We start from the raw sequence: 23458 nt of genomic DNA, 5'->3' as shown, positions 1-23458 counted from the left end.
TTGCTAGGTTCTGTGGTAATTGTATGTTTAACCTTATAAGAAACTGCCAAACTTTTCCAAAGCAATTCTACCATTTTGTATCTCCATCAGTGATATGAGAGTTCCAGTGGTTCTTCATTTTCACTGTCACTTAGTGTTGTCAGGTTTTAAAAACCATTTATTGTGTACAAAATGATATCCAATGGTTTTAATTTGCCCTCTGTATGACTAATGATAAACATCTTTTCACGTGCTAGTTTGCCATCTATATATCTTCTTTTATGAAGTGTCTGAGTCTTCTGCCTACTTTTTTGAGTTCATGTTATTATTGAGTCATAAGAGATCTTTAAATGTTGAGCTGTGTCTCCATGATTAAAGCAAATATGATTCTTCTCCATGGGAAAAAAAATAGGATCAAGAGGAGGGCGTTACCAGGAAGCATATTTCTGCTTAATATGACAAAGATGTGTCTAACATTCAGAGCTATCTAGCAATAGAATGGGCTGCCCAAGAATTGGTAAGTTGTCTATTACTTCAGGTGTTCAAATGAAAGCTGGGTAACCAACTGTTAGGGATAACACAAAACAGATTTATGAACATGGAGATGGTTGAACCAAATGGCATCTGAGGTCTCTTCAAAATCTAAAATTTTATAACATTAAAATAAATCAAGTCAACATCATGTTAATGGGGTTGAAGTCTTATTGCTTGTGTAAACAAAACTAATCAGATTCTGAGGCAATCAAGCTGGATTATGATAAACCCTGCCTCTTCCCCAACCAGTGAAAAATTGGCTCACAAATCCCTAGCCACCGTATAGACAGTATAGAGGCTCTGTTCTCCTTTGGTGTCCTCTATGAATATCCCTGACAACATGGGGGCATTGGACTATACTTAATACAAATGATATATAGAGTGATGACATCTCAGCTATTCATTTTAAACTGGGAAAGTAGATAAAGATTTTTCCCTAAGGAATGTTGCCCTGTGTATTTCCTTATCCCCAAGATCAGTGAATCAATGAAATGTTAAGTAGATATCAAGAAGAGGATTGGAAACAAACCATTTTTCTTTTTTTAATTAAGTTTTATTTTTTAATAGTTATTTCCCCAATACAATTTTTTTCTATTGTACAGCATGGTGACCCAGTTACACATACATGTAACACATTCAATTTTTGCACATTATCATGCTCCATCCTAAGTGACTAGACATAGTTCCCAGTGCTACACAGCAGGATCTCATTGCTAATTCATTCCAAAGGCAATAGCTTGTATCTATTAACTCCAAGCTCCCAATCCATCCCACTCCCTCCCCCTCGCCCTTGGCAACCACAAGTCTATTCTCCAAGTCCATGATTTTCTTTTCTGTGGAAAGATTCATTCATGCCTTATATCAGAATCCAGATATAAGTGATATCATATGGTGTTTGTCTTTCTCTTTCTGACTTACTTCACTCAGGATGAGAGTCTCTAGTTCCATCCATGTTGCTGCAAATGGCATTATGTTGTTCTTTTTGGGGGCTGAGTAGGATTCCATTGTGTATATATACCAAATCTTCCTAATCCAATTGTCTGTCGATGGACATCTGGGTTGTGCTGCAATGAACATGCGGGTGCATGTGTCTCTTTTAAGTTTTGTCCAGATATATGCCCAAGAGTGGGATTGTGGGGTCATATGGAAGTTCTATGTGTAGATTTCTAAGGTATCTCCAAACTGTTCTTCACAGTGGCTGTACCAGTTTACATTCCCACCAACAGTGCAGGAGGGTTCCCTTTTCTCCACAGCCCCTCCAGCACTTGTTATTTGGAGACTTATTAATGATGGCCATTCTGACTGGTGTGAGGTGGTATCTCATGGTAGTTTTGATTTGCATTTCTCTTATAATCAGCGATGTTGAGCATTGTTTCATGTGCTTGTTGGCCATCTGTATATCTTCCTTGGAGAACAGTCTATTCAGGTCTTTTGCCCATTTTTCATTGGGATGTTGGCTTTTTTGCTGTTGAGTTGTATAAGTTGCTTGTATATTCTAGAGATGAAGCCCTTGTCCACTGCATCGTTTGAAAGTATTTTCTCCCATTCTGTAAGTTGCCTTTTTGTTTTCTTTTGGGTTTCCTTTGCTGTGCAAAAGCTTTTCAGTTTGATGAGGTCCCATGGGTTTATTTTTGCTGTTATTTCTGTTGCTTTGGGAGACGGACCTGAGAAAATATTCATGAGGTTGATGTCAGAGAATGTTTTGCCTATATTCTCTTCAAGGAGTTTGATGGTGTCATGTCTTATATTTAAGACTTTCAGCCATTTTGAGTTTATTTTTGTGCATGGTGTGAGGGTGTGTTCTAGTCTCATTGCTTTGCATGCAGCTGTCCAAGTTTCCCAGCAGTGCTTGCTGAAAAGACTGTCTTTTTCCCATTTTCTGTTCTTGCCTCCTTCGCCAAAGATTGATTGACCATAGGTGGCAGGGTTTATTTCTGGGTTCTCTATTCTGTTCCCTTGGTCTGTCTGTCTCTTTTGGTACCAGTACCACACTGTCTTGATGACTGGCTTTGTAATATTGCTTGAAGTCTCGAAGAGTTATGCCTCCTGCTTGGTTTTTGTTCTTCAAAATTCCTTTGGCAATTGTGGTTCCTTTGTGGTTCCATATTAATTTTTGGACTATTTGTTCTAGTACTGTGAAAAATGTCATGGGTAACTTGATAGGGATTGCATTGAATCTGTAGATTGCTTTAGGTAGTATAGCCATTTTTACAATATTGATTTTTCCAATCCAGGAGCATGGAATATCTTTCCATTTCTTTACATCTTCTTTAATCTCCTTGAATAATGTTCTATAGTTCTTGCAATATAATTCCTTTACCTCCTTAGTCAGGTGTATTCCCAGGTATTTGGTTTTTGGGGGTGCAATTCTAAAAGGTATTGTATTTTTGTATTCCTCTCCTAATATTTCATTGTTAGTATACAGAAATGTGACTGATTTCTGAATGTTAATCTTATGTCCTTATACTTTGCTGAATTTGTTGATCAGTTCAAGTAGTTTTTGGGTTTAGCCCTTAGGGTTTTCTATTTGTAGTATCATGTCATCTGCATACAGTGACAGATTTATCTCTTCTCTTCCTATTTGGATGACTTTAATTTCTTTTGTTTGCCTGATTGCTGTGGTTAGAACTTCGTTTTTTTATTTTTTTTTAATTTTCCCACTGTACAGCAAGGGGGTCAGGTTATCCTTACATGTATACATTGCAATTACAGTTTTACCCCACCCTTTCTTCTGTTGCAAGATAAGTATCTAGACAAAGTTCTCAATGCTATTCAGCAGGATCTCCTTGTAAATCTATTCTAAGTTGTGTCTGATAAGCCCAAGCTCCTGATCCCTCCCACTCCCTTCCCCTCCCATCAGGCAACCACAAGTCTCTTCTCCAAGTCCATGATTTTCTTTTCTGAGGAGATGTTCATTTGTGCTGGATATTAGATTCCAGTTATAAGTGATATCATATGGTATTTGTCTTTGTCTTTCTGGCTCATTTCACTCAGGATGAGATTCTCTAGTTCCATCCATGTTGCTGCAAATGGCATTATGTCATCCTTTTTTATGGCTGAGTAGTATTCCATTGTGTATATATACCACCTCTTCCGAATCCAATCATCTGTCGATGGACATTTGGATTGTTTCCATGTCCTGGCTATTGTGAATAGTGCTGCAATGAACATGCGGGTGCACGTGTCTCTTTTAAGTAGAGTTTTGTCCGGATAGATGCCCAAGAGTGGGATTGCAGGGTCATATGGAAGTTCTATGTATAGATTTCTAAGGTATCTCCAAACTGTTCTCCATAGTGGCTGTACCAGTTTACATTCCCACCAGCAGTGCAGGAGGGTTCTTTTTTTTTCTCCACAGCCCCTCCAGCACTTGTTATTTGTGGATTGATTAATGATGGCCATTCTGACTGGTGTGAGGTGGTATCTCATGGTAGTTTTGATTTGCATTTCTCTTATAACCAGCGATGTTGAGCATTGTTTCATGTGTTTGTTGGCCATCTGTATATCTTCTTTGGAGAAATGTCTATTCAGGTCTTTTGCCCATTTTTCCATTGATTGATTGGTTTTTTTGCTATTGGGTTGTATAATTTGTTTATATATTCTAGAGATTAAGCCCTTGTCCGTTGCATCATTTGAAACTGTTTTCTCCATTTCTTTTTGTTTTCTTTTGGGTTTCCTTTGCTGTGCAAAAGCTTTTCAGTTTGATGAGGTCCCTTGGGTTTATTTTTGCTGTTATTTCTATTGCTTTGGGAGACGGACCTGAGAAAATATTCATGAGGTTGATGTCAGAGAGTGTTTTGCCTATGTTTTCTTCTAGGAGTTTGATGGTGTCCTGTCGTATATTTAAGTCTTTAGCCATTTGGAGTTTCTTTTTGTGCATGGTGTGAGGGTGTGTTCTAGTCTCATTGCTTTGCATGCAGCTGTCCAGGTTTCCCAGCAATGCTTGCTGAATAAACTTTCCTTTTCCCATTTGATGTCCTTGCCTCCCTTGTCAAAGATTAATTGACCATAGGTGTCAGGGTGTATTTCCGGATTCTCTATTCTGTTCCATTGGTCTGTCTGTCTGTTTTGATACCAGTACCACACTGTTTTGATGACTGTGGCTTTGCAGTATTTCTTGAGGTCTGGGAGAGTAATGCCTCCTGCTTGGTTTTTGTTTCTCAGGATTGCTTTGGCGATTCTGGGTCTTTTGTGGTTCCATATAAATGTTTGGATTGTTTGTTGTAGTTCTGTGAAAAATGTCATGGGTCATTTGATAGGGACTGCATTGAATCTGTAGATGGCTTTGGGTAGTATGGCCATTTTTACAATATTGATTTTCCCAATCCAGGAACATGGAATATCTTTCCATTTCTTTACATCTTCTTTGATTTCTTTGATGAAAGTTTTATATTTCTCAGCATATAGGTCCTTTACCTCCTTGGTCAGGTGTATTCCGAGGTATTTGATTTTGTGAGGTACAATTTTAAAAGGTATCGTATTTTTGTATTTTCTAATGTTTCATTGCTGGTGTACAGAAATGCAACTGACTTCTGAATGTTAATCTTATATCCTGCCACTTTGCTGAATTTATTAATCAGTTCAAGGAGTTTTGGGGTTGAGTCCTTAGGGTTTTCTATGTATAGTATCACGTAGTCTGCATACAGTGACAGTTTGATCTCTTCTCTTCCTGTATGGATGCCTTTTATTTCTTTTTTTTGTCTAATTGCTGTGGCTAGGACTTCCAAAACTATGTTGAAGAGCAGTGGTGAGAGTGGGCATCCCTGTCTTGTTCCAGATTTGAGTGAGAAGGCTTTCAGTTTTTCCCCCTTGAGGACTATATTTGCTGTGGGTTTATCATAAATCGCTTTGATTATATTCAGGAATGTTCCCTCTATACCCACTTGGCGAGGGTCTTGATCATGAATGGATGTTGGACTTTGTCAAATGCTTTTTCTGCATCTATTGAGATGATCATATGATTTTTGACTTTTTTTTTGTTAATGTGGTGTATGATGCTGATTGATTTGCGTATGTTGAACCATGCTTGTGAACCTGGGATGACCCCAACCTGGTCATGGTGTATAATTTTTTGGGTATGTTGTTGGATTCGGTTGGCTAAGATTTTGTTGAGAATTTTTGCATCTATATTCATCAATGATATTGGGCGATAGTTTTCTTTTTTGGTGGTATCTCTGTCTGGTTTTGGAATGAGGGTGATGGTGGCCTCATAGAATATCTTTGTCTCTTTATATGTTTGATAAAATTCACCTGTGAAGCCATCTGGTCCTGGACTTTTATTTGTAGGGAGTGATTTTATGACCTCTTCAATTTCATTTCTAATGATCGGTCTGTTCAGTTGGTCTGTTTCTGCTTGATTCAGTTTTGGCAGGCTGTAAGATTCTAGAAAATTGTCCATTTCTTCCAGATTGTCAAACTTGTTGCCATACAATTGTTCATAGTATTCTCTTATGGTTTTTTGTATTTCTGCTGTATCCGTTGTGATTTCTCCTTTTTCATTTCTAATTTTGGTGATTTGGGTTCTTTCTCTCCTCTTTTTAGTCAGTCTGGCCATGGGTTTGTCAATTTTGTTTACCTTTTCAAAGAACCAGCTCTTGGTTTTATTAATTTTCTCTATTGTTTTTTGAGTCTCTATTTTATTGATTTCTTCTTTGATCTGTATAATTTCCTATCTTCTGCTGACTTTAGGACTTTTTTGTTTTTCTTTTGCTAATTCGTTTAGGTGGAGGGTTAAGTTGTCCATTTGGGATCTTTCTTCTTTTTTGAGAAAGGCCTGTATTGCTATAAATTTCCCTCTGAGCACTGCTTTCGCAGCATCCCATAGATTTTGAGAGGTTGTGTCTTCATTATCATTTGTTTCAAGGTAGTTTTTAATTTCCTTCTTGATTTCCACATTGACCCATTGGTTTTTTAGTAGCATGTTGTTGAGTCTCCATGGAGTAGGTTCTTTCTCTTTCCTTTTCCCATGGTTGATTTCTAATTTCATGGCATTGTGGTCAGAGAAGATACTTGAGATAATTTCTACGCTCCTAAATTTATTGAGATTCGCTTTGTGTCCCAATATGTGGTCGATTCTTGAGAATGTTCCATGAGCATTTGAGAAGAATGTGTATTCTGATTTTTTTGGATGTAGTGTCCTGAAGATATCAATTAAGTCTAACTTTTCTGTTGTTTCCTTTAGGATCTCCATTGCTTTATTGGTGTTCTGTCTAGAGGATGTGTCCATTGCTGTGAGGGGGGGTATTAAGGTCTCCTACTATGACTGTATTCTCATCAATATCTCCCTTTATGTCTGTTAATATTTGTTGTATGTATCTGGGTGCTCCTATATTTGGGGCATATATGTTGACGATAGTAACATCCTCTCCTTGGATGTCTCCCTTCATCATTAAGTAGTGTCCTTCTTTGTCTTTCTTTATGTCTTTTGTTTCAAAGTCTATTTTGTCTGATATGAGCGTTGCGACTCCTGCTTTTCTGTCATGTCTATTGGCGTGAAATATTTTTCCCCAGCCTTTCACTTTCAATCTATATGTATCCTTTGTCCTGAGGTGAGTTTCTTGTAGGCAGCATATTGAAGGTTTTTGCCTTTTTATCCACTCAGCCACTCTGTGTCTTTTGATTGGGGCATTCAGTCCATTGACATTTAAGGTGATAATTGATAGATGATTATTTATTGCCATTTGAACCTCGTGTTCCAGTTGATTCTATGGTTCTCCATTCTTCCTTTTTTTTTTTTTTTTTGGTTGGATGGTCTCCTGTTATTATCTGCTTGAGTGTATTTTTTTTTCAGTTTTTGCAAATGCAATATTTGGTTTTGGCTTGTGGTTGCCCTGTTTTTTAAGTATGCTAACCCCTTCCCATAATTGTGTGTTTTAGCCTGAGGGTCCTGTAAGTTCAAACACTTCATTACTATATTAAAATTAAGAAGAGAGACATACATACAAACAAAAAGGGTTATTTACCTCCTGACATCCCTTGCCCACATCTTATGGTTTTGATGACTCTTTTATTTTTTTCTTTTTAATTTTATTTTGTTTGAAGCATGTTCATGATTAAATCTGTATGCTGGCTTATTTGAGTGAGTGCTCTCTGATTGTGGTTTCCTCAGTCCTAGTTCTTCCTCTTCTTCTGTTTTTTTTTCTTCTTTTCTTTTTTCTTCCCTTTCCTTCCTTTCTTTTTGGTTTAGAGAAGCCCTTTCAATATTTCCTTGAACCTGGGTTTTGTGTTGCTGTATTCTTTAAGTTTTTGTTTGTTGGGAAAAATTTTTATTTCCCCTTCTATTTTAAGTGATGTTCTTGCTGGATAGAGTATTCTAGGTTGCATATTTTTTCCTTTGAGCACTTTAAATATCTCTTGCCATTCCCTCCTGGCATGTAGTGTTTCTGTAGAGAAATCAGCTGATATTCTTATGGGGGTTCCCTTGCAGGTAACATTCTGTTTTTCTCTTGCTGCCTTTAGGATCCTCTCTTTATCACTAACTTTTGCCATTTTTATTATGATGTGTCTTGGTGTGGGTCTGTTTGGGTTCAGTTTGTTTGGGCCCTCTGTGCTTCTTGTATCTTGAATCCAGTATCCTTTAGATTTGGGAAGTTTCCAGCGATAATTTCTTCAAATATATTTTCCATTCCCTTATCTTTTTCTACTCCTTCTGGAATTCCTATTATGCATAGATTGGCCCGCTTTATATTATCCCATAGGTCTCTTATATTGCTTTCCAGTTTTTTGATTCGGTTTTCTGTCTGTTGACCAGATTGAGTGATTTCCATTATTCTATCTTCCATAGCACTGATTCATTCTTCTGCATTATTCATTCTGGTTTTTACTGCCCTTAGTTCAGTTTGTATCTCTGCAAATGAATGTTCTAGTTTTTCTTGGCTCCTCCTTATATTTTCTAGTTCCTTTCTGAGGGTATCTGCATTACTGTTCCTATCTTCTCTTCATTCCTTCAGTATTTTCACTATTTCTCTTTTGAACTCCAGGTCTGTCTGACTGCAGAGATCTGTTTCATTGTTGGCTGTTTTAGGTGAGTTCTCCTGTTGGTTTGACTGGGGGTGGTTTCTCAGCTTCTTCATCTTACTTGTTGTTTTCTTTCTCCTGAGGGAGTTGTACTCTCCGTGATCGGGCAGTGTTTGCCTTGTCACTGCCATGGAATATTTCCTGAGGGCTGACGTTGTTGGTCAATCTTTTTTGAGGCAGTGTGGCTTTTCTGGAGTGTTGATGGGGCTAACAGTGTTTCTTTGAAGCAAAGGAGGACTTCCTGAGGGCAGACAGGACTGGGAGGTCCACACCACGATGGTAGCAGATTTCAGTCGGACATGCATAGCTTGCTCTGGTGTTTTTAGGCTGTGGGGTTCTTGCAGGGGTTTGGTGGTGTGGGGAAGCTGTTCCTCAGGAGTGCAGCACCTCCTGGGGGCTGGAGCAGCTATCTGGGTCACTGAGAACCTAAGAGGCTCTTCCCTAGGGCAGCCCAACTCAGAAGGACAGCCTGCGAATGTAGGTAGATCTTTTCACAGTCTGGCCAAGCTTGTTGCAGCTTTTCTGGGCTGCATGGGGTCCTCCAGGGGGCTGGTGATGCTGAGCAGCTATTCCTCAGGGGTGGGGCACCCCCTGGGGGCTTGGGCGGGTAGCAGGGTCGTTCAAACCCAAGATGCTCCTCCCCTCAGAAAAACCACCCGAGAATTAGGCAGATCTATTCACGGCCTGGCTAGGCTCGTACTAGCTTTTCTGGGCTCGCAGGCCTTTTCTCGGGGGCTGGTGGTGTTTGGTGCTGCTCTGAGGAAGTGTAGCCCCTCCAAAGGCAAGCAGGCCTGTGCAGGGACAGCCCCTGCGGTGGTAGGCTTCAGGAAATTGTTGAGGCCAGCCCTCCTGGATGGCAGGCAGCCCCAGGTTCGGCGAGAGCATAGGGGGTGGTGGGGGTGGGGGGAGGGGATGCACTGGGAAGCACAGCTTTCAGCTAGCTGGCGGGCCTGTAAGCTTGCTGTGGCGTGGGGGGTATTCTATGGGGACCCACCCCTTCTTCTCTCCCCTCCCCAGCATGGGCGCAGACCAGGCTCTTCTCCCAGGTTCCCTCTGATGCGGCTTTCTACTTCCCCGCTCCTAGAGTATTGCTCCCTTCCTCTGGGACAGCTTTGTTTTCTAGTCTCCCAGGCAGTCTCTGCCCTGTCAAATGGTTTCTAGACCTCCCAAGCAGTTTCCGCTCCACCCCGCCCCCCCAGCCCGTTCTCGGGGACTAACCTCTGGAGCCGAGGTCTCGTTTCCCAGCCCCCACCCAGGCGTCTCAACTTTTGGTGACTGTGCCCGTAGTTCAGATGGTCCGTTCGGTTCTTGATCGGCTTTTCCGTACTCCAACTTACTGCTGCACTCTTCTCTGCATCTGGAAATTCCTCCGGTTTGTTTGATCTTTCCCCCGTGTAGGTGACTTTCCAGGGTGCGGGATCCCTTTCTCCTCCGCAGTTCCCTTTCGGGAGCGCCTGTCCACTCGGATTCACCTTCTCTCACTCTCCTCTTTTCTCCCGTTCTGCTCAGTAATGTCACGATCTTCTTGCCATTATTGGAGTTTAGGTTCCTCTGCCAGTGATTGGTTGCTGTTCTGTGCGAGTCATTTATTCTGTAGATGTGCTTTTTTTGTTGTGTTTGTGGGAGAGGGCGAGCGTGTCCCCCTACTCCTCCGCCATCTTGTCCCGGTTAGAATTTCTGATACTGTGTTGAATAAAAGTGGTGAGAATGGGCATCCTTGTCTTGTTCCAGATTTTAGTGGAAAGGCTTTCACCTTTTCTCCATAGAGTATTACATTTGCTGTGTATTTTTCATAAATGGCTTTTATTATGTTAAGGTATGTTCCCTCTATACCCACTTTGGTAAGAGTTTTGATCATGAATGGATGTTGGACTTTGTCGAATGCTTTTTCTGCATCTATTGAGATGATCATCTGGTTTTTGACTTTTCTTTTGTTAATGTGGTGTATGCCATGCTTGATTTGCATATGTTGAACCATCCTTGTGAACCTGGGATGAATCCCACCCATTAGTGGTGTATGATCTTTTTGAGATGTTGTTGGAATTGGATGGCTAAAATTTTGTTGTGAATTTTTGCGTCTATATTTATCAAAAATATTGGCATATAGTTTTCTTTTTTGGTGGTATCTTTGTCTGGTTGTGGAATGAGGGTGATGGTGGCATCATAGAATGTCTGGGAGTGTTCCATCTTCAGTCTTTTGCAAAAGTTTATGAAGTATTGGTATAAGTTCCTCTTTGTATGTTTGGTAGAATTCACCTCGGAAGCCATCTGGTCCTGGACTTTTATTTTTAAGGGGGTGTTTTTATGACATATTCAATTTCATTTCTAGTAATCAGTCTGTTCAGTTGATTTATTTCTTCTTGATTCAGTTTTGGCAGGCTGTAAGTCTCTAGAAAGTTGTCCGTTTCTTCCAGGTTGTCAAATTTGTTGGCATACAATTGTTCATTATATCGTCTCCTGGTTTTTTTGTATTTCTGTAGTATCCATTGTGATGTCTCCTTTTTCTTTTTTGATTTTGTTTATTTGGGTTTTTTTTTTCCCTTATTGTTGAGTCTAGCCAGAGGTTTGTCAATTTTGTTTACGTTTTCAAAGAACCAGCTCTTGGTTTTTTGGAATTCTTCAATTGTTTTTTGAATCTCTGTTTTATTGATTTCCTCTTTGATCTTTATGATTTCCTTCCTTCTACTGACTTTAGGTTTGGTTTGTTCTTTTTCTATTTCATTTAGATGTTGGGCTAAGGTGTGGATTTGAGTTTTTTCTTCTTTTTTGAGGAAGGCCTGTATTTCTATGAATTTCCCTCTGAGCACTGCTTTTGTGGCATCCCATAGCTATGTGTCTTCATTATCATTTGTCTCGAGGCATTTTTTAATTTCCTTCTTTATTTCCTCATTGACACATTGGTTTTTTAGTAGCATGTTGTTTAGTCTCCATGTAGTCAGTTTTTTTCTCATTTCTTTCCCTGTGGTTGATTTCTAGTTTCATGCCATTGTGGTCATAGAAGATGCTTGAAATAATTTCTGTACTCTTAAATTTGTTGAGGTTAGCTTTGTGCCCCAGTATGTGATCAATTCTTGAGAATGTTCCATGTGCACTTGAGAAGAATGTATATTCTGATTTTTTTGGATGTAATATCCTGAAAATGTCAATTAAGTCTAACTTTTCTATTGTGTCCTTTAGGATCTCTGTTCCTTTACTGATTTTCTGTCTAGAAGATCTGTCCATTGTTGTGAGTGGGGTGTTAAAGTCTCCTGCTGTGATTGTATTCCCATCAATTTCTCCTTTTATGTCTGTTAGTATTTGTTGTATGTATCTGGGTGCTCGTATATTAGGTGCATATTTATTGACTATTGTAATATCCTCTTCTTGAATGGATCCTTTAACCATTAAATAGTGTCCTTATTTGTCGTTCTTTATGACCTTAATTTTAAAGTCTATTTTGTCTGATATGAGTATTGCAACTCCTGCTTTCCTGTCTTGTCCATTGGCATGAAATATCTTTTCCCATCCCCTCACTTTCAATCTATATGTATCCTTTGTCCTAAGGTGAGTTTCTTGTAGGCAGCAGATTGAAGGTTTTTGCTTTTTTATCCAATCCGCCACTCTGTGTCTTTTGATTGGAGCATTCAGTCCATTGACATTTAAGGTGATTATTGATAGATACATAATTATTGCCATTTTGAACCTTGTTTTCCAGTTGTTTCTATGTTTCTCTTTTATTCTTTTCTTTTTTTGGTTAGATGGTTTCCATTTATTTTATGCTTGAGTACTTTTCTTTTCATTTTTTGTGAATGTGATGTTCGGTTTTGATTTGTGGCTGCCCTGTTTTTTAAGTATGTTAAGCCCTTCTTATATCTGCTTGCTTTTGCCTGATAGTCATATAGGCTCAGCCACGTCATTAAAATAAAACAAAGAATCTGTTTTTTATTCCTTTCCTTTCCCACGTTGTATGATTTTGATGTCTTTTTTTTTTTTTAACATCTTCATGGTTTAGATCTGTATGCTGGCATATTTAAGTGATTGCTTTCCAATTGTGGTTTCTTCCATCCTAATTCTTCTTTTTCTTTTTTTTTCTCTCTTTTTTTTAATTTAGAGGAGCCCTTTCAGTATTTCTTTTAGAATGTGTTTGGTATTGCTGTAGTCTTTTAGCTTTTGTTTGTTGGAGAAAGTCTTTATTTCCCCTTCTAATTTAAATGATATTCTTGCTGGGTAGGATATTCTAGGTTGCAAATTTTTTGCTTTCAGCACTTTAAATATATCTTGCCACTCCCTTCTGGCCTGTAGTATTTCTGTAGAGAAATCAGCTGATAGCCTTATGGTGGTTCCCTTATAATTAATGCTTTGTTTTTCTCTTGCTGCCTTTAGAATCCTCTCTTTATCTTTTTCCATTTTTATTATAATATGTCTTGGTTTGGTCTTATTTGGGTTCAGCTTGTTTGGGGCCCTCTGTGCTTCCTGTATCTTGATATCAGTATGCTTTAGATTTGGAAAGTTTTCAGTGATAATTTCTTCAAATATATTTTCAATCTCCTTTCCTTCTCCTTTTCCTTCTGGAATTCCTATTACACATAGATTGGCCTTCTTTATTGCCTTAAGCTCAGTTTGTATCTCTGCAAATGAATTTTCTAGTTTTTCTTGGCTCCTCCTTATATTTTCCAGTTCCTTTCTAAAGGAATCTGCCTTACTGTTAATATCCTCTCTTAATTCTTTCACTTTTTCAGTAGCTTCCTTTTGAACTCAAAACCTGTCAGACTGCAGAGGTCTGTTTCATTGTTGATTGCTTTAGGTGAATTCTCCTGTTCCTTTAACTGGGAATGGTTTCAGAGCTTCTCCATCTTGCTTGTGTTTTTCTTTTTCTGTGAGTTTGAGGAAGCAAAACTGTAGTCTTGTAAGGCTACTTCTATGCAAGAATACCCCTTTGTATTTTTTGGGGGGTTACTATTTATTTTTGGTGTGGGAGTTTGAATATTTTCTGTCTCTTTCTTTGGTGTGAGCAGGCTGTTGTTCCCAGGATGCTCAGTGTTTTCAGGAAGAAGAAGGCAATGGGTAGGGCCAGAAGTCATTGCGTGGTCATTGGGCTCTCAGTAGCAGCAAGGACCTCTGGAGCCTGAGTCTCAGCACCCAACCCCACCTGAGCATCTCAAGCTGTGGTGTCCAGGCTGGTGGTTCAGGTGGTCTGTGCAGCTTTCACTCTGCTTTGCTGTTCTCAGTGCAGCTGCTCCATTTTTCTCGGCAACTTTGAGGTCCCACAGCTCTCACTCTGCTTTGCTGTTTTCAGTCCAGCTGCTACGCTTTTCTCGGCAACTTTGAGGTCCCACTGACTCAGCCGATCTTTCATCAGTTAGGTGGCTTCCCAGGAGGTGGGTTCCTTTTCTCCTTCACAGCTCCCTCTCGGGAATGGTAGTCCTGTCCTGATTTCTTTTCTCTCTCTCTTTTTCTTTTATTCTACCCCAGTTATGTCAAGAGTTTCTTGCCCTTTTTGGAGGTTTAAGTTCTTCTGCCAGCATTCAGTTGATGTTTTGTGCAAGTAGTTTGACACATACATGTGTTTTTTTTTTTTTGATGTGTTTGTGGGAGAAGGTATTAATTCTCTTGCTCCACCCCCATTTTCCTCTTTTTGAATAAAGCCATGGTATGTCTGTCCCTAAAATTTGTTGTTTTTTTTTTTTTTTACCACCACATGTCAGAAAACGAATTGCTAGGATTTAAGACAAAGGAGGAGGAAGAGGAAAACTGATGCTAATGAAGTCCTTAGTGTAGTGAGATACTTCCATATTTAGGTAAATTAATTCTCATAACAACCTGCTGTTGTCTGTGTGTGTATATATATATATACACACACACATATATATATATACACATATACATATACACATGCATATACATATACAAATGATGAGGTCAACGAGGTTAATCAGCTTCTCAAGGACATACAGTTATTAAGTGGCAGATCCAGAGTTCAAACCCAAGTCATCTGACTCCAAATCACTTGTATATTGCCTGATACCTCAATGTCCAAAGCAGAGCATTAAGAGAGGCCTCTTCAGCATGTAAAAACAAAAATTGAAAGGGTCTATAATCCAAGTTTATAAACACATAAAGGGTATATATTTTGTTAGGATTGTGTTACTCACCAAACTCCAATACACTGAGACTAGAAAACTCTTTGAAAGTGAAAAAGGCTAAGTTTAAGGCTACTAAAATGAAGCCCTACTTTGCACAGTGGCTGGCAAACTTATGAGACTCATTACTCTCCAGAATTGGTATAGACTGAAGATATAATCAGCTTCACAAAAGGTTTATAAATTGATGAGTGGTCGATATCTAATGCGCAGGCATCTAATTAGGGGATATTAGGATAATTAGGATAAGAAAAGCCATGTTCTTTCAAAACATTTGTTGGTTCTAGAATTTGACTTCACCATCAGAGAGACTCTTGGGGGTCTAAATCTTAGAAACAATTTGAGAAAATCTTGTATTTTCCTAGAGAAACAACTCTTGAACACTTCTGTATTCTCATGAATTATCCTTAGGCCCTTGTCCTATAGGGCTGTAACCCTATTCTCTCCAAACATTATTTCATATAGCTGACAGACAAGGTACAGCACTTTGTTAGAGTCTTAAGATAGTGAAGGTAAAGTAAAGCAGTGAACTCACATACTAGAATCAAGACCTCATTACTAGGTGTCCTATAGAAAGGGAGAAATGACTATCTAGCTGACAGATTTCCCCCTGATCATATTCTGGGGGTTTCTATCGAGCCAAAATGAGGGGTTTAGTGAGGACTCTCAGTTGCTAATGTTATAGCTGATATTCCCATTTGAATTATAATATGTAATTGAAAGGTACACCCCTCTCCCCATTACCCATGGCTACCAACTCAAATGCTTTTCAATTAATATAAAATATACTACAGGAAATAGTGTTTTTTAAACTAAACATAGTTTCCAACAGTAGCTTTTAAAGAAAAAGATATGCTACATAATTGCTACAGTAACAGCCTTAGCATTTATGTGCCTGAGTATATATAACAAAGCATCATTATTTTTCTATTTTCCCCATTTTGGTGCCCATCTTGCTACATTCAGAGCAGTCTATTTTCTGTGTTCATTCTTTTGTTTGTTTGTTTGTTTGTTTGCCTTTTCTAGGGCTCCTCCCATGGCGTATGGAGGTTCCCAGGCTAGGGGTCCAGTCGGAGCTGTAGCCACCAGCCTACACTACAGCCACAGCAATGCCAGATACAAGTTGCATCTGCAACCCACACGACAGCTCGTGGCAATGCCGGATCCTTTAACCCACTGAGTAAGGCCAGGAATCAAACCCAAAACCTCATGGTTCCTAGTTGGATTCGTTAACCACTGAGCCACGATGGGAACTCCACTGCGTTCATTCTTATTCACACAGAAATGTGTACATATGTCCACATATGTGTGCATGTGGGTGCATGCGCACACTCACAGTCACTCACTTCCCATTAGTTCCTGGGAGCATCATCTAGAAAGGCATCCTGCTGGCCAAGGATGTTGCTAATAACAACTTTATGCTGTTTGAACCATATGTTTTCATATTCCATAATTTTTATCAATGTGTTTATGAATCATTATTTCAGGAAAAATGCTCAAGTAGTCATTCTCGTTTCAAAAGCTATTCCCACAATGGGATATTGACATTGCAAAACATTGACTAAATTCAGAACTTCTGCTGAGGTGGATTTTTTATTGACATTTGGTCATGTTCCTTATGGCTGATTTCTCCTACTCCTGAAAACAAAACCTTTGCACATTGTGCAAGGAAAAAACAATACTTTAAAGGTTTTTGGCTTTTATGTGGTAAACACAGCTTCTGTGACTTCTGAGCCCCACGACTGTGATCATTACCAGATAAGCAAAGGGCTCTACTTTGCCTGTTTGCTTAAAAAAGATGTTTTCCCATTTCATTCCAGTGTCCATGAGTAGTGGCGGTTCAGGGATATAGTTCACAAGCTGTTTGACTTCTCTAGGGATCTGAAATATCACTAGAGCATCACATTTAAAAAAGAAAGACTTTGTATCCCTGAAGTTTATAGAGATGATTATTCTAGGTACAAAATTATGAAATATAGAGAAATATGTTGCTCATTTTTAAGGCAGAAAATAATGGACTTCCATACATAATACATTTGAGACCATAGCTAATACCCATTGCAGGGTGAAATGTGACAGACATATAATAATTATCTTCCAGGGATTTTGGAGAAGAGCTTCCTCCTTGGGATGGTGGGCTGAAAAACTTAATGACCTCTAAAGGCCATATCTCTCAGTCTTTTAAAAAAATTTTTTTTAAAAATTAGTCACGCCTATGATGTTTGGAAGTTCCTGGGGCAGGGACTGAACCTATGCCACAACAGTGACCTGAGCTGCTACAGTGACAATGCCAGATCTTTAACCCTCTGCACCACAGGAGAATTCATGATCTTCAGTTTTACAATGACTTCTCTGAAGAATACTGAAATTTCCCGTATCAGAAGAGCTGTCTAGGAGACAAAGAGTATAAAAAGAAAAGTGGTGGGGAGCCACTTTTACAAATGTTTCAAAGGTACAACTCAGATTACAAAAGTGTGTAATCTTTTAAAAGTAAAAAAAGAAGTTCCTGCTGTGGCTCAATGGGATCAGTGGTGTCTCTGCAGCACCATGACTCAAGTTCAGTCACCAGGCCTGGCACAGTGGGTTAAAGGATCTGGCTTGCTGCAGCTGCAGTGTAGATTGCAGCTGCAGTGTAGGTCGCAACTGTGGCTTGGTTATCCTTGGCCACAGAATTCTATATGCTGCGTGGTGGCCAAAAAGAAAAAAAAAAGCATGTAGTTTTTGAGGCTACTGAAAAAAACAACCTTGTGATTTAGAGTCAGAAGTCTAGTGTTTAAGACCTTATAGAAGCTGTGTGGATTTGGATAATCACCTACCCTGATGATTACAACTATCACTATCCTATTACCTGTCTCACAAATTATTAAAAAAATAAAATTAGATAATATTATGAGAGCACACTGTAAATTCTATAGCACTGTGAAATACTACCATTATTATCTTTCAGCACCCACACTGCACCACAGTGGCTGAGATAATGACAATTGGCAACAGTAGCTTCCTCCACGTTGTCATAAGAGACATTTCCCCTTTACTCTAGGATCACATGGATACTTTTAAAATTTGCAGCTTCCAGAAAGTTTCTGGTCCCAAATTTGGCATTATAAATTTTTTCTGTCACTGCATGGAAAAAAGATAAGAATTAACATCTGGAGTTCCCATTGTGGTGCAGTGGTTAACAAATCCAACTAGGAACCATGAAGTTGTGGGTTCAATCCCTGGCCTTGCTCAGTGGGTTGAGGATCCAGCATTGCTGTGAGCTGTGGTGTAGGTTGCAGACGTGGCTTGGATCCCACGTTACTGTGACTGCGGCATAGGCCAGCAGCTATGGCTCTGATTAGACCCCTAGCCTGGGAATCTCCATATGCCGTGGGAGCGGCCCTAGAAAAGGCAAAAAGACAAAAAAAATTCATAATAATACTAGAAAATACTTGATAATTGGAAAACAAAATAGAGATTTGTTGTTGAGCTTCATGTCTTTGTGAACTCTTAGAAATGGATGAAAATTTAAACACTGATTTTCTTTCCTAAATTTCAGTTATCTACCTTATATTCTACCATGCCATCTTTGTGTTCTTTACCTGGACCTACTGGAAGTCTATTTTTACACTCCCACAACAGCCAAACCATAAGGTAAGAATACTGTTTACTTCATACAAGCTAAAAACAGAGGAAAGTAGAAATGCCAATAACACAAGAAAAGGGCAAGAAGAGGGGAAAATTATCTTCTATTACAAAAAAGAGATTCAGGGTAGTCTTTATAAAGGATTTGTAGTGATAAAGGTAAACTAGCAATAAGAAGGAGTTTGTGAAATCACTAGTAACGGATGTCTTTAAGACTGGGAAACATGCATTGGTGATATACTGAGAGAAACAAGAAACCACTTGGATTCTGAGGATTCATCTAAGTCAGTTCTTATGAAACTATAATAATTTAGAACTCAGTGAAACTCTAGAAGACAACTAGAAAAAAATGAAAGTAGTTAAATTATCATTTCCAAACTGTTTTCCCTTGAATGAAAGTGTTTCATGCAATATTTGTGAGGGCACATCAAAAAATTTGTTCTCTATCAGGAATTTATAATGTGTGACTACTGTGAAACAAATTAGGGTCTGAAGTAGGGAAAAAACAATGGAAGAGATTTCAGCAGCCTCGAAACATTAGGGAAAGTACTGGTTTAAGTTTTCCCATTTAGGGAATCAAAATAATACACACACAAAATACAATTAAACAAAAAGGAAGGTAGTAATGCAAAAATTGAGGAACATGAGATATATATAGAAAATAAATAGAAAATGCCAGAAGTTCTTCCTTATGAGTAATTACTTGATATATAAATGGATTAAACTACTAGTTAAAAGGCAGACATTGCATAATGGATAAACACTATTATCTACCTTTATGGTGTCTACAAATGACTCACTTTAGAACCAAAGACATAAATAGATTGAAAGTGAAAGGATGGAAAAACTTATTCCAAGCAAACAGTAATCAAAAGAGAGAAAGGGTAGCTGTACTAATATCACATGAAGTGACTTTAAGCCAAAAACTGGGATTTTAAAATGTAGTAAGGAGGGAGACAGGATTGAGATGGCAGAATAGAAGGACTGGAGCTCAACTGCTCTTATAAAAACAACAAAATTAAAGCCAAATGCTGAGCAACCTTCAGCCAAATGGACCGGAAACTTTCAAAAAGATATCCTACACCAGAAGACAAAGAGGAGGCCACTTCAAGAGGTAGGAGGGGTGATTACATGATATGAGCAACCCCACACCTCTTGGGAGGGAAGCCACACAGACTGAAAAGTAAATGTATCACAGAGACTCACCTACAGGAATGAGAGTTCTGAGCCCCATGTCAAATCCCCATGCCTGGGAATCTGGCACTGGGAGAAAGGGCCCCTGGAGCATTTGGCATTGAAGGCCAGTGGGGCTTGTGTGCAGGAGCTCCACAGGACTGGGAGAAACAGACACCCCGTTCTTGAAAGGCACACACAGACTTTCATGTGTGCTGGGTCCCAGAGCAAAGCAAAGCCTCCACAGGAATCTGGGTTGGACCTGACTGCAGTTCTTGGAGGATCTCCTGGGAAAACAGGGGGTGACTGTGGCTTGTTGTGGGAGAAGGGCATTGGAGGCAAAGCTCTTGGGAATATTCATCAGAGTGTGTTTTTCTAGAGGTGGCCATTTTGGGAAAATCTGGCCCCACCCATCAGCATTGAGAAGCCCCAGACCACACAAAAATCCATGTGGGATCACAGCCATACCCATCAGTAAACAGGCTGCCTAAAGACACCCAGGCACACAGCTGCCTCTAATCTCATACAGAGACAAAGCCCCACCCACCAGAGGGATAGGAATCAGCACCGTCTACCAGTAGGCAGGCACCAGTCCCTCCCATCAGGAAGCCTAAAGCAGGCCCCCATACCAATTTTAGCCACAAGGGAAGCAGACACCAGAAGTAAGAGAGGCTACAACTCTATTGTCTCCAAAAAGGTCACTGCACCAAAAACCTGTAAAAATGAAAAGACAAAGAACTATAACTCAGATAAGGGAGAAAGAAAAAAAAAAAACCCAGAAAAACAGCTAAGTGATCAGAAGATACTTAGCCTCCAGGAAAAAAGACATTAAACTGTTAATGTTGAAGATGATGCAAGACATTGGAAATAAACTGGAGGCAAAGACGGATAATTTATAGGAAACACTGAGCAAAGAGGTACAAACTATAAAACTTAAGCAAGAAGAGATGAAAAATACAATAAATGAAATAAAAAATTCACTAGAAGCAGCCAACAACAGAATACAGGAGGCAGAAGAACAATTACGCGAGGTGGAGGACAGACTAGTGGAAATCACGGATGTGGAGCAGAAAAGAGAAGAAAGATTGAAAACAAATGAAGAGAGCCTCAGAGAACTCTGGGACAACGTTAAGTGCACCAACATCCATGTTATAGGGGTGCAAGAAGGAGAAGAGAGAGATAAAGGGACAGAAAAATATTTGAAGAGATAATAGCCGATAACTTCCCTAACATGGGGAAGGAATCACTCACTCAAATCCAGGAAGCACGAGTACCATATAAAATAAACCCAAGGAGGAATACACCAAGACACATATTAATCCAACTGACCAAAATTAAAGACAAAGAGAAAATCTTGAAAGCAACTAGGGAAAAGAAAGAAATAACATACAAGGGAACCCCGATAAGGTTATCGGCAGATTTTTCAGTGGAAACTCTGCAGGCCAGAAGGGAGTGGCATGATATACTTAATGTGAGAAAGGAAAAAACCTCCAACCAAGATTCCTTTACCCAGCAAGGCTCTCATTCAGATTTGAAGGAGAAATCAAAAGCTTCACAGATAAGCAAAAGCTAAGAGAATTCAGCACCACTAAACCAGCTTTCCAACAAATACTAAAGGAACTTCTCTAGGCAGAAAAGAAAAGGCCGCAACCAGAAACAAAGATACCACAAATGAGAAGGCTCACCAGTAAAGGCATATATACAGTAAATATACAAAATCATCCATGCACAATTATGCTACCAAAGTCAGAAATCATGAGAAGAGATGTGTACAAATGCAGGAGAGTGGAAGTGCACTTGCACTTAAGAGACCAACAACTTAAAACAATCTCGTATATATATAGACCCCTATATCAAAACTTCAGGGCAACTGCAAACCAAAAATCTACAATTGATACACAAACAAATAAGAAAAATCAACTCAAATACAACACTAAAGCTAGTCATCAAACCACAAGAGGAGAGAACAAGAAAAGAAGGGAAGAAAAAGAGCAACAAAAACAAATCCAAAACAGTTAATAAAATGGCAATAAGAATATACATATCAATAATTACCTTAAATGTTAGTGGACTAAATGCCCCAACCAAAAGACAGAGACTGGCTGAATGGATACAAAAACAAGACCCATATATATGCTGTCTTCAAGAGACCCACTTCACTTCTAGGGACACATACAAATTGAATGTAAAAGGATGGAAGAAAATATTCCATGCAAACGGGGATCAAAAGAAAGCTGGAGTAGCAATACTCATATCAGACAAAATAGACCTTACAATGAAGAACATTTTAAGGGACAAGGAAGGACACTACCTAATGATCAAAGGATCAATCCAAGAAGAAGATATAACACTTTTAAATATCTACGCACCCAACATAGGATCACCACAATATATAAGGCAACTGCTAACAACCTGAAAAGGAGAAATCAACAATAACACAATCATAGTGGGGGACTTGAACACCCCACTTACAGCAATGGACAGATCATCCAGACAGAAAATCAATAAGGAAACACAGGCCCTGAATGAAGCATTAGACCAGATGGACTTAATAGATATTTATAGGACATTCCATCCAAAAGCAGCAGAATACACATTCTTCTCAAGTGCACATGGAACATTCTCTAAGATTGATCACATCCTGGGCTACAAATCCAACCTCGGTAACTTTAAGAACATTGAAATCATATCAGGCATCTTTTCTGACCACAATGCTATGTGACTGGAAATCAACAACAAGAAAAAACCTGTAAGAAACACAAACACGTGGAGACGAAACAACATGCTACTCAACAACCAATGGATCACTGAAGAAGTCAAAGAGGAAATTAAAAAATGCCTAGAAGAACATGACAATAAAGATATGACTACTGCAAAAGCTATGGGATGCAGCAAAAGGAATTCTACAAGGAAAGTTTATAGCAATACAAGCCCACCTCAGGAAACAAGAAAAAGCTCAAATAAGCCACAAACTGTCAGAAGACACAAAGAAGAAAAAGATCGTACTGAGAGATATCAGTAAGCTGGCAGATTAGAATATACCAGTCTCTATCTCCCCCATAAAAAACAACAGACAGCTATGCATGAATGAATGAATATATCCCTTGGGAGGGCTCAAATGTCTAATGAAGAACGTGCAGCAACACATTGGACCAAAAATGAACCACACAGAAAGGATTGCTGAGGGAAACATGGTTGAGACATCTGAAGAGGTCTAAGAATCAGAAAACAGGGCAGTGGCTATCAGTATCAGCCCTGTGGCAGATGGCAATACAATCCCCAGTGGCCTTCTCTGTGGAGGACTCTGGCAGCTTTTGCTGCTGAGGACCTGAACAGCTTCCATGACAGCTATGAATTTCCCCAGCTTTCACAGCAGAGGACCCCATAATGTATGTTGTTGTGGATCCCAGCAGGCTGCTCTGCAAATTATACAGGCAGCTGTTGCCACTGAAGTAACCAACAGCCAACACTGCCACAGACTCCTCAGAGAGTGAAACACTGCTGATACCTCTCTATAAGAAGAAGCCACTACTGTGCTGGCCCAGTACCACAGCTGCCATAACTCCCCCAACCTTGTGCTTACCCTAGACACCAGAGCTATGGCCACCCCATATGTACCTGCTACCAGACCTCAGCACCTGCCAACAGATTCCATGCATACCAATGCTTCAGACCCTGGCTCCATGGCACCAACAACTCAGACACCAGAGCCTCCGACACTGCGTGTTATCCCATGTCCCAGTCCCTGGAGACATTATTGCTCCATGAACTTGTGCTCTGGATCATGGATCCATGGCCATTCTGCAAGTGCCTGTACCACAGAAACTGGAGCACTACAGCAGTAGGTATACCTGCCCTCTTGAACCCAGGTCCATTAGCTTCTTCATAAGTGCTCAAACATAGAACACCCAGTACACTACTGTAGCAGGCTTATCCATGCACCACACATGCCTGCTAGCAGATCACAGCTCCATATCTGCTTGGCAAGTGCATGCATCTAGGGCAATGGAGTCTCT

General features: G+C 39.5%; 1 protein-coding gene across 5 annotated transcripts in view; it reads left to right on the top strand.

The window, feature by feature from the left end:
- Positions 1-23458, top strand: part of ZDHHC15 (zinc finger DHHC-type containing 15) — a 99634-nt gene that overhangs the window by 23817 nt on the left and 52359 nt on the right. For all 5 annotated transcript variants that reach the window (XR_002340576.1, XR_002340575.1, XM_021079754.1 and 2 more), the window contains exon 3: positions 18184-18278. Coding sequence is in view for 3 of the 5 variants with exons in the window: in XM_021079754.1 (XP_020935413.1) it covers positions 18184-18278 (95 nt within the window). In the remaining 2 variants the exon portion in view is untranslated. The remainder of the gene's footprint in view (positions 1-18183; positions 18279-23458) is intronic.

The sequence above is a fragment of the Sus scrofa genome, chromosome X, assembly GCF_000003025.6.
Source record: "Sus scrofa isolate TJ Tabasco breed Duroc chromosome X, Sscrofa11.1, whole genome shotgun sequence".
In the NCBI taxonomy this organism is placed as follows: Eukaryota; Metazoa; Chordata; class Mammalia; order Artiodactyla; family Suidae; genus Sus; species Sus scrofa.
This window is presented reverse-complemented; position numbering and strand designations above follow the sequence as displayed.